The 12050-nt window shown below is 52.3% G+C and overlaps 1 protein-coding gene across 1 annotated transcript in view; it reads left to right on the top strand.

Annotated features, from left to right (window-relative positions):
• The window catches only part of LOC144601242 (uncharacterized), a 33562-nt gene extending 31451 nt beyond the window's left edge, over positions 1 to 2111 (top strand). The window contains 3 exon segments of the mRNA XM_078413249.1: positions 990 to 1879; positions 1881 to 1960; positions 1963 to 2111. Coding sequence (XP_078269375.1) covers positions 990 to 1879; positions 1881 to 1960; positions 1963 to 2093 — 1101 coding nt within the window. The 3' untranslated portion in view covers positions 2094 to 2111.
• Positions 2112 to 12050: the final 9939 nt, after the last annotated feature.

Genomic DNA, 12050 nt, shown 5'->3' with positions numbered 1-12050 from the left:
AATCCATGCTGACTCGGAATGATCCTGTTACTGCTATCCAAATGCTCAGCAATTTCGTCTTTTATAATTGACTCCAGCATCTTCCCCACCACTGATGTCAGACTAACTGGTCTACAATTACCCGTTTTCTCTCTCCCTCCTTTCTTAAAAAGTGGGATAACATTTGCTATCCTCCAATCCACAGGAACTGATCCTGAATCTATAGAATATTGAAAAATTATCTCCAATGCTTCCACTATTTCTAGAGCCACCTCCTTAAGTACCCTGGGAGGCAGACCATCAGGCCCTGGGGATTTATCAGCCTTCAGTCCCATCAGTCTACCCAAAACCATTTCCTGCCTAATGTGGATTTCCTTCAGTTCCTCCATCACCCTAGGTTCTCCGGCCCCTAGAACATTTGGGAGATTGTGTGTATCTTCCTCAGTGAAGTCAGATCCAAAGTAACGGTTTAACTCGTCTGCCATTTCTTTGTTCCCCATAATAAATTCCCCTGCTTCTGTCTTCAGAGAGCTGGAGTAACATAGTGCACAGAGTAACATAGCAGGTCAGGCAGCATCTCTGGTCAACGTGGATCGGCGACGTTTCAGGTTTGCAGAAGGGTTGTGACCCAAAAAGGTCCCCTATCCGTGTTCTCCACAGATGCTGCCCGACGCGCTGAGTGACTCCAGCACCCTGTGACCTTCTTCCCATGATGCATGCCGCCCCCCACCCCCAGGTGACTCTGCGCAATGCCAGGGGCGGTGACGTCACGGCGCAGGGCGGCTCACGTGAGGTGCCCGGTTGCTCGGCGCCCCCAGGTCGGTGCGACCTTCCCCGTCACCCCCTCCCCCACTTCACCCCTCCCCACCCACACCACTGCTTCTCCCCCCTTCACCCCCAGCCCCTCTCCCCTACTCCCGCCCCCTTCAAGCACTAGTGATGTTCACGTGTTAGTAATGTCCTGTTTGCCATCTTGTTGACCCTATGTGTTCCCCTCCTGCAGGGTTTAGGAGCCATTGCTGTGGACGGAGAGACAGGGACGTGAGCGGCCATTGAGGGTGCGGCTGAGCCCCCCATCTGCTCAGTGTGCGGGCTGGGCTTCGGTGGAGGACCACATGACGGAGCACAACAAGGGGAAGCGTTATGAGTGCGACTTGTGTGGCAAGGCCTGGCATCAGCCGGGCCTGCTGGAGACCCACCAGCGGGTGCACACGGGAGAACGCCCCTTTGACTGCTCCGACTGCGGCAAGGGTTTTTTCAATTTGTCCGGGCTGAGGCGGCACCAGCGGGCGCACAGCGGCGAGCGGCCCTTCACTTGCTCCAACTGCGGCAAGGGATTCAAGTCGATGCCGGAGTTGAAGGAGCACTGGCGCCTGCACACCGGGGTGCGGCCGTACACCTGCAGCGACTGCGGCAAGGGCTTCACCCGCAACAACAGCCTGCTGGAGCACCAGCACACTCACACCGGAGAGCGTCCCTTCAGCTGCCCCGACTGCGGCAAGGGCTTCACCCGCTCCAGCAGCCTGCTGGAGCACCAGCGCATCCACACCGGCGAGCGCCCCTTCACCTGCAGCGACTGCGGCAAGGGCTTCACCCGCTCCGACAGCCTGCTGGAGCACCGCCGCATCCACACCGGCGAGCGCCCCTTCGCCTGCGCCCGGTGTGGCAAAGGCTTCACCCGCTCCTCCAAGCTGCTGAGACACCAGCGGGTGCACGCCGGCGGGCGTTCCATCCGCAACCCGGTGAGTGGCAAGCGCTGTGCCGTGGCCTCCCACGCCCTGTCTCACCAGCGCGTGCACACCAGTGGCCAGCCCTACGACTGCCAGTTCTGCGGTGAGGCGTTTGGGAGCTCGCGGGGGCTGCGGCAACACCGGCGGGCCCACGCCGGCGAGCAGCTCTTCCCACCACGGCAAGTGTTTCAAGAGCGCACGGGGGCTGTGGGAGCACCAGCGGATACACACCAGAGAGAGACCCTTTGAGTGCGCAAGGGTTTTTCCCACTTGTCCAGCCTGTGGCAGCACCGGCTTATACACACCGGCGAGTGCCCCTTCACCTGCCCGGGGCAATACCTTTGCCCGCTCCTCCAGCCTGCTGGCACACCGCGCTATGGATAGGCGCTCTTTGGGTAGATATAAAATGCTGCAAGGAATCGGTAACGTTTCAGGTCGAGACACTCTTCAGTCCTTTTTTGTAAACCAGCATCTGCAGTCCCTTGTTTTTAAACCATTCTGGTAAACCCTCTCTACACCTTCCCCAAAGCCTCCACATCAGTCCTGCAATGGAGTGACCAGAACTGTATGCAATACTCCAAATGCTACCTGACCAATGTCCCTTAAAGCTGCACGTATACATTCCTCTCTCCTTATCTCACACCCTTTTATCTGCTTGTTTTCTCTCGCTGCTATCATTCACTCCACCCATCTGCCGATCACCTCCTCATCTATTAACATAGTATCAATCTGAAGAAGGGTCAGGAACCCAAAACATTACCTATCCATGTTCTCCACAGACGCTGCCTGACCCGCCGAGTTACTCCAGCACCCTGTGAAATTTTTCCATTCTGCAAAGACTGGATCCTTCCCCACCCACTCCACCCCAATCACTACTTCACACCTACTCACAGACTGACTCCAGTCTGCAAAGACTGGGCCCTCGTCCACTACCCACCCCCTTCCTTGCTGCCCAACATCAGTCTGGCCACCCCTTCATCTGCAACAATAGAAGTTGAGAAGTTGGAGAGGCTACTCGGGGGACAGAAAAGTCAGAAATCTCCAGGACCAGACAGTGTTTCCCCCTCTACCGTCAAGCTCTTTTCCGAGCAACTGGCACCGGTCTACACACACATTTTCAACCAGTCCCTGCAAATCTGTACTGTCACTGCTTGCTTCAAAGTCTCCACTATTGTCCCTGTACCCAAAAAGACAAGGATCACTGGTCTTAATGACTACAGGCCTGTCGCACTGACCTCTGTAGTCATGACGACCTTCGAAAAATATGCTGCTGCAGCTGAAAAGCATCACAAACCCCCTGCTGGACCCTCTGCAGTTTGCATACCGGGCCAATATATCAGTGGATGATGCAGTCAACCTAGGCCTGCACTTCATTCTCCAACATCTAGACCGCAAGGGAACCCATGCCAGGATTTTGTTTGTGGACTTTAGCTCTGCATTTAACACCATTGTGCGAGAGATACTTCACTCCAAACTATCCCTGTTGTCTGTGCCTGAACCCCTCTGTCATAGAAACATAAAAAATAGGTGCAGGAGACAATAGACAATAGGTACAGGAGGAGGCCATTCGGCCCTTCGAGCCAGCACCGCCATTCAATGTGATCATGGCTGATCATTCTCAATCAGTACCCCGTTCCTGCCTTCTCCCCATACCCCCTGATTCCGCTATCCTTAAGAGCTCTATCCAGCTCTCTCTTGAATGCATTCAGAGAATTGGCTTCCACTGCCTTCTCCACTGCCACTGACGGTGGACGAGACAAAGTATTTCTACGTCGTCGGCGCCCTGGACCAGGAGACTGCAAGGCGAGTAAAGCCCTACCTGAACGCCCCCCGGCCGCTAACAAATATGCGGGCCTCAAGGACCTGCTTATCAGGAGGCTCGGCCTCAGCGGACCGACGGGCACGGAGGGCCTTGGGGACCGACGGCCGTCGGCCCTCCTGGAGGACATGCTCGCCCTTATGGGCGGCCTCGAGCCCTGTTTTCTATTTAAACATGCCTACCTTCGGCAGCTCCCAGCCGACCTCCGCCTGCTGCTCGCCGGGGATCCGTTCACTGACACGCAGGCGCTGGGCGAGCGCGCCGACCAACTTTGGATGTCCCGTCGGAAGGACCTGGAAGCACTGGCCGTCTTTTCCACGGTGTCGGGAGGTGCACAGCAAGCCGGGGCCTCCGTCGACCGCAAAGATCCAGCGACACGTGCGTGTGCCTCTGCAGGAGTTCGGTGTTCCTAGGCAGCGGTTCGATCAGATTCATGTGGACATTGTGGGGCCGCTACCGCCGTCCCGGGGCATGACCCACCTCTTCACCGTGGTCGATCGCTTCATGAGGTGGCCGGAGGCCATTCCGCTGGCAGACACCTCGACGGCCACCTGCGCTCAGGCCTTGGCGGCGCACTGGATCGCCCGGTTCGGGGTGCCACTGGACATTACATCGGACCGGGGCCCGCAGTTTAATTCGGAACTGTGGTCGGCTATGGCATGCCTCCTGGGAGTCCGCCTACACCACACTACGGCGCACCATCCACAGGCGAACGGTTTGGTGGAACGTTTTCACCGCCAGTTGAAGGCTGCCCTGAAGGCTCGGCTCACGGACCTGCCGTGAGTTTTGCTGGGCATCCGCACTGCACCCAAAGAGGACTTGGCCTCCTCCGCCGAGTTGGTGTACCTTTGACGGTTCCCGGGGAGTTCATCCCACCGGCACAGGGTCGAGTGGAGCAACCTTCGGACACCTGTGCCCACGTCTCGTCATAGGACCTTCCATCCGCACGTCCCTCCTGCTCTGGAGGACTGCCAGTTTGTTTTCCTGCGCAGGGATGCTCATTGGTCACCTCTCCAGCGGCCGTACGAGTGCCCCTTCCGGGTCCTGCGACACGGCTCGGCCACATTTGTTCTGGACATGGGGGGTCGCAGCGAGACTGTTTCGATTGCACTGCTGAAGCCGGCATACGTGGACAGGTCGCCCTCCGTCCATGTTACCCCCGCCAGTGTCTGCTACGTTCCCTCCACCTGTCGGTCGGTCGCCGGTCCCTGCGCTGTGCGTGGTGCGCACCCGGGCTGGTCGCCTCGTGAGCCCTCCTGTCCGCTTTGTACCTCCTGTTCTTGGGGGGGGGGGGGTCCTGTGGGGGTCCCTGGGGATCAGGCCACTCCTTGGGTCAGCCCCCTCGTCACTTGACGGACAGGCTTAAGTGGTTAAAGTTCAGCCCGTTGGGAGGTGTGTTTTATCCCTAGGTGGACTTCGCTGTGAGTAGGAGCTCACAGCCAAATAAAGACCTTTTACTAAACCTGTCTGGCGTCCAGCCTTTTCTCTGGCCTCCGCCAGGCCACTACATACGTTTCGATAAGATCTCTCATCCTTCTAAATTCCAGTTTATACAAGCCTAGTCGCTCCAGTCTTTCAACATATGATAGTCCCGCCATTCCGGGAATTAACCTAGTAAACCTACTCTGCACACCCTCAATAGCAAGAATATCCTTCCTCAAATTTGGAGACCAAAACTGCACACAGTACTCCAGGTGCGGTCTCACTAGGGCCCTGTACAACTGCAGAAGGACCTCTTTGCTCCTATACTCAACTCCTCTTGTTATGAAGGCCAACATTCCATTGGCTTTCTTCACTGCCTGCTATACCTACATGCTTCCTTTCAGTGACTGATGCACTAGGACACCCAGATCTCATTGTACGTCCCCTGTTCCTAACTTGACACCATTCAGATAATACTCTGCTTTCCTATTCTTACCACCAAAGTGGATAACCTTACACTTATCCACATTAAACTGCATCTGCATGCATCCGCCCACTCACACAACCTGTCCAAGTCACCCTGCAACCTCATAGCATCTTCCTCACAGTTCACACTACCACCAGGCTTTGTATCATCTGCAAATTTGCTAATGGTACTTTTAATCCCTTCATCCAAGTCATTAATGTATATTGTAAATAGCTGCGGTCCCAGCACCAAGCCTTGTGGTACCCCACTAGTTACTGCCTGCCATTCTGAAAGGGACCCATTTATCCCCACTCTTTGCTTTCTGTCTGTCAACCAATTTTCTATCCATGTCAGTACCCTACCTCCAATACCATGTGCTCTAATTTTGCCCACTAATCTCCTATGTGGGACCTTGTCGAAGGTTTTCTGTAAGTCAAGGTACACTGCATCCACCGGCTCTCGCCTGTCAATTTTCCTGGTTACATCCTCAAAGAATTCCAGAAGATTAGTCAAGCATGATTTCCCCTTCGTAAATCCATGCTGACTCGGAACAATCCTGTTACTACTATCCAAATGCTCCGCAATTTCGTCTTTTATAATTGACTCCAGCATCTTCCCCACCACTGATGTCAGACTAACTGGTCTATAATTTCCTGTTTTCTCTCTCCCTCCTTTCTTAAAAAGTGGAACAACATTAGCTACCCTCCAATCCACAGGAACTGATCCTGAATCTATAGAACATTGGAAAATGATCACCAATGCATCCACAATTTCTTGCGCCACCTCCTTAAGTACTCAGGGATGCAGACCATCAGGCCCTGGGGATTTATCAGCCTTCAGTGCCATTAGTCTACCCAACACCATTTCCTGCCTAATGTGGATTTCAATAGTCAATAGTCGTTTATTTGTCACATACACATAAATGTGTAGTGAAATGAAACATTACCCGCAGTTGAACAATAAGACCAATAAGAATAACCAATAAAAATGCAATAACACATAAAATCATAAACTAACACCAAACAAAAAGAAACATCCATCACAGTGAGTCTCCTCCAGTCCCTCCTCACTGTGATGGAAGGCCACAATGTCTTTTTCTCTTCCCCTGCCGTCTTCTCCCGTGGTCAGGCTGTTAGAGTTGCCACGTCGGGGCTCCCGACATTGAAGACCCCGCCGGGCGGAGAAAAACCCGCGGCCTATTTCCTTCAGTTCCTCCGTCACCCTAGGATCTCTGGCCACTAGAACATCTGGGAGATTGCTTGTATCTTCCTTAGTGAAGACAGATCCAAAGTACCGGTTCAACTCGTCTGCCATTTCCTTGTTTCCCATAATAAATTCTCCTGCTTCTGTCTTCAAGGGACCCACATTTGCCTTGACTATTTTTTTCCTCTTTACATACCAAAAAAGCTTTTACTATCCTCCTGTATATTATTGGCTAGTTTACCCTCATACCTCATCTTTTCTCCCCGTATTGCCTTCTTAGTCATCTTCTGTTGCTCTTTAAGAGTCCCAATCCTCTGGCTTCCCACTCTACTTTGTTGTACTTCTGCTCTTTTATTTTTATGCTGTCCTTGACTTCCCTTGTCAGCCACGGGTGTCTCTTACTCCCCTTGGAATCTTTCCTCCTCTTTGGGATAAATTGATCCTGCAACTTCTGCATTATTCCCAGGAATACCTGCCATTGCTGTTCCACCATCTTCCCTACGAGGGCCTCCTTCCAGTCAATTCTGGCCAGCCCTGCCTCATGCCTCTGTAATCCCCATTGCTGTACTGTAATACTGGCACTTCCGATTTCCCCTTCTCCCTCTCAATTTGCAGAGTAAAACTTATCATATTGCGATCCCTGCATCCTTATGGCTCTTTTACCTCGAGTCTCCTTATCAGATCAGGTTCATTACACAACACTAAATCCAGAATTGCCTTCTCTCTAGTAGGCTCCAGTACAAGCTGTTCTAGGAATCCATCTCGGAGACACTCCACAAACTCTCTTTCCTGGGGTCCATTACCAACCTGATTTTCCCAGTCTACCTGCATGTTGGAATCTCCCATAACCACCGTAGCATTACATTTGCGACATGCCGATTTTAGCTCCTCGTTCAACTTGCACCCTATGTCGAGGCTACTGTTTGGGGAGGACGCCATTCCGCCCTTCAAGCCAGCACCGCCATTCTTTATGATCATGGCTGATCACCAACAATCAGTAACCTGGGCCTGCCTTCTCCTGATATCTCTCGATTCTAGTAGCCCCTAGAGCTGTCTGTTTGTCTTTTTTTCTTTTTTTTTGTTTGTGTCGGTGTTGGGATGGTTTTTGTTTCTGTTTTTGGCTGTGTATGTGTGGTGGGGGGGTGGGGCGGGGGGAACCTTTCTTTTGTTGGGTCTCTTCCCCGGGGCGCAGCTCGCCCGCGGGGCCTTCCATCGCCGGCGCGGCTCGGCTGCGGGACTTAACATCGCCAGCGCGGCTCGGCCGCGGGACGTTTCGGTGCCCGGCGCGGCTTGGCCGCTGGACTTAACATCGCCAGCGCGGCTCGGCCGCGGGACGTTTCAGTGCCCGGTGCGGCTCGGCCGCTGGACTTAACATCGCCCGGTGCGGCTCGGCCGCGGGACGTTTCGGTGCCCGGTGCAGCTCGGCCGCGGGACGTTTCGGTGCCCGGTGCGGCTCGGCCGCGGGACGTTTCAGTGCCCGGTGCGGCTCGGCCGCTGGACTTGGCATCGCCCGGTACGGCTCGGCCGCGGGACGTTTCGGTGCCCGGTGCGGCTCGGCCGCGGGACGTTTCAGTGCCCGGTGCGGCTCGGCCGCTGGACTTGGCATCGCCCGGTACGGCTCGGCCGCGGGACGTTTCGGTGCCCAGTGCGGCTCGGCCGCGGGACGTTTCAGTGCCCGGTGCGGCTCGGCCGCTGGACTTGGCATCGCCCGGTGCGGCTCGGCCGCGGGACGTTTCGGTGCCCGGTGCGGCTCGGCCGCTGGACTTAACATCGCCCGGTGCGGCCGCGGGACGTTTCGGTGCCCAGGGCGGCTCGGCCGCGGGGCCTTGCGGGGGCTGTGCGTGTCGTTTGCCTCGGTAGGGGTCGAGCTGCCTGTCCGTGGGTGCGGGGGGAAGAGAGGGGAAGTTTTGTTGCCTCCATCGCAGTGGGGGGGTGTTTGGAGTCACTGTGATCGATGTTTGTGTTGGGGTCGGGTGTCCTGTGTTCTTTTCTTCTTTGCTGTGTTTTGTGTGACTGCTGAAATTTCGTTCGGTGTAAAGGGCCGAGTGACAATAAAGTGTTGTTATGTTATGTTATGTTATCTAACTCTCTTAAATTCATCCAGTGACTTGGCCTCCACTGCCCTCTGTGGCAGAGAATTCCTCAAATTCACAACTCTGGGTGAAAAAGTTCCTTCTCACCTCAGTTTTAAATGGCCTCCCCTTTATTCTGAGACTGTTGCCCCTGGTTCTGGACTCCCCCAACATTGGGAACATTTTTCCTGCATCTCTTCTCATCCTTCTAAAATCCAGTGAATACAAGCTTAGTCTTTGCAATCTTTCCTCATATGACAGTCCCAGCATCCCAGGGATCAATCTTGTGAACCTACGCTGCACTGCCTCAATTACAAGGATGTCCTTCCTCAAATTAGGTGACCAAAACTGTACACAATACTCCAGATGCGGTCTCACCAGGGCCCTTTACAACTGCAGAAGACCCTCTTTACTCCTATACTAAAATCCTCTCGTTATGAAGGCCAACATGCCATTAGCTTTCTTCACTGCCTGCTGTAACTGCACGCCAACTTTCAGTGACTGGTGTACAAGGACACCCAGGTCTCGCTGCACATTCCCCTTACCTAATCTGACACCATTGAGATAATAATCTGCCTCCTTGTTTTTGCTGCCAAAGTGGATAACCTCACATTTATCTACGTTATACTGCATCTGCCAGGCATCTGCCCACTCGCTCAACCTGTCCAGGTCACCCAGCAACCTCCTAACATCCTCTTCACAGTTCACACTGCCACCCAGATTTGTGTCATCTGCAAACTTGCTAGTGTTACTTCTAAATCCTTCATCCAAATCATTAATATATATGGTAAATATTTGCGGCCCCAACACCGAGCCTTGCGGCACTCCACTCGCCAGTGCCTGCCATTCTGAAAAGGACCCATTTACTCCTACTCTTTGTTTCCTGTCGGCCAACCAATTCTCTATCCATGTCAACACTCTACCCCCAATACCATGTGCTCTAATTTTGCTCACCAATCTCCCGTGTGGGACCTTATCAAAGGCTTTCTGAAAGTCTAGATACACCACATCCACTGGCTCCCCTTCATCCATTTTACTTGTCACATCCTCAAAAAATTCCAGAAGATTAGTCAAACAGGATTTCCCTTTCATAAATCCATGCTTACTTAAGCTTATCCTTTTACTGCTATCCAAATGCACCGTTATTACCTCTTTAATAATTGACTCCAGCATCTTCCCCACCACCGATGTCAGGCTAACTGGTCTGTAATTCCCCGTTTTCTCTCTCGCTCCTTTCTTGAAAAGTGGGATAACATTAGCTATCCTCCAATCCACAGGAACTGATCCTGAATCGATTGAACATTGGAAAATGATCACCAATGCATCCACTATTTCTAGAGCCACCTCCCTGAGTACCCTGGAATGCAGACCATCAGGCCCTGGGGATTTATCAACCTTCAGTCCCGTCAATCTACCCCATACTATTTCTTACCTAATGCAAATTTCTTTCAGTTCCTCTATCCCCCTAGGTCCTCTGTCCTCTAGTACATCTGGAGGATTGTTTGTGTTTTCCTTAGTGAAGACAGATCCAAAGTACCTGTTCAACTCTTCTGCCATTTCCTTGTTACCTATAATAATTTCACCTGTGTTTGCCTTCAAGGGACCCACATTTGTCTTTGCTAATCTTTTTCTCTTAACATATCTAAAGAAGCTTTTACTGTCCTTCTTTATATTCTTGGCTAGCTTCCCCTCGTACTCCATCTTTTCAGCCCATATTGCCCGTTTTGTTACCTTCTGTTGTCCTTTGATAGTTTCCCGATCCTCTGGCTTCCTGCCACCCTTTGCTGTGTTATGCATCTTTTCTTTTCAGTCAGTGGATCAGCAACTTCCTGACAGACAGGAAGCAGCATGTGAGGCTGGGAAAGCACATCTCGGACCCGCAGACCCTCAGCATAGGAGCACCGCAAGGCTGCGTACTCTCCCCTCTCTTTTACTCTCTCTCCGCCAACGACTACACCTCCGCAGATTCCTCTGTCAAGCTTCTCAAGTTTGCAGACGACACAACCCTGTTTGGACTGATCCAGGATGGGGACAAATCTGCCTACAGATGGGAAGTGACACAGCTGGCGTCCTAGTGCCATCGCAACAAACTGGAGCTCAATGCTCTTAAGACAGTGGAACTGATTGTAGACTTTAGGAGAGCTTCCCCTCCCCTCCCCCCATTCACCATCAAGAACACCACAATCGCATCTGTGGAATCATTTAAGTTCCATGGAACCATCATCTCCAAGGACCTTAAATGGGGGGGCGACCATCGACTCCACAGTCACATCCTACAGAGGATGTACTTCCTGCGGCAGCTGTGGAAACACAATCTGCCACAGGCAATGATGGTCCAATTCTATACTGCCATCTTGGAGTTCGTCCTCACCTTCTCCATCATGGTCTGATTTGGCTCAGCCACCAAGCACGACATCCGGTGGCTGCAACGAATCGTTCGATCAACTGAGAAGGTTGTTGGCTGCAACCTTCCCCCCATTGACAAACTGTACACTGCAAGGGCCAGGAAGCGAGCAGGTAAGATCATCTCTGACCTCTCTCACCCCGGCCACAAACTCTTTGAAGCACTTCCCTCTGGAAGGCGACTCCGGACTGTCAAAGCAGCCACACCCAGACATCAAAACAGCTTTTTTTTCCGCGAGTAGTAGCTCTACTCAAATAACTAAAAGTCTCTTTTTGCTCTGGTTTATTTCACTCATATGTTTAAACCGTAATGTTGTATTCTTAATGTTTTAATGTTTTATGCTTTATTCTTATCTTAATTGTTTACTGTATGTTCGTGTTGTTACTTGCGAGTGGAGCACCAAGGCATATTCCTTGTATGTGTACATACTTGACCAATAAACTTATTAATTCATTCATTCCATTAAACAAATAAAATACAACAGCGGCCAAACGATATTCCCAACTGCAGGAACTATCTTGGAAGTAGTGGGGAGGTGTCCGACTGCCCTACAGCTACATATGCATGGAGGCGAGAATCATTTCTGGAGATGGCTGGCATCTTCTTTCATTATTGATAGCACAACATGAATTCTGAAGAATTCCGAAGAACACAGTGAGGTCAGGAGAAACTTGCTTTATTTGTTACGTAAGGCACAAATGCATCAAGACTTTCTTTAAAAAAACACTTATAAATGATTTTAAGTTTTAGGGCCATTCGCAGCCAGCAGGTACTGTGAGCAGTCGGCTGTGGGCAGCCTGGCCCACTTTTGGAATTTTCACTTGGGTACAGTATGAATGAGAAGATGCCGGTACTGTTGATTGTCTGCTCCTCGACAGGGCCAAGGAGGGCTGATATTAGGAACACTTCTCCATCCATCTCCCACCACGGATGGCTGACCTGCTGAGTTCTACTG

Source organism: Rhinoraja longicauda, chromosome 16 (assembly GCF_053455715.1).
Source record: "Rhinoraja longicauda isolate Sanriku21f chromosome 16, sRhiLon1.1, whole genome shotgun sequence".
NCBI classification, from domain to species: Eukaryota; Metazoa; Chordata; class Chondrichthyes; order Rajiformes; family Arhynchobatidae; genus Rhinoraja; species Rhinoraja longicauda.
This window is presented reverse-complemented; position numbering and strand designations above follow the sequence as displayed.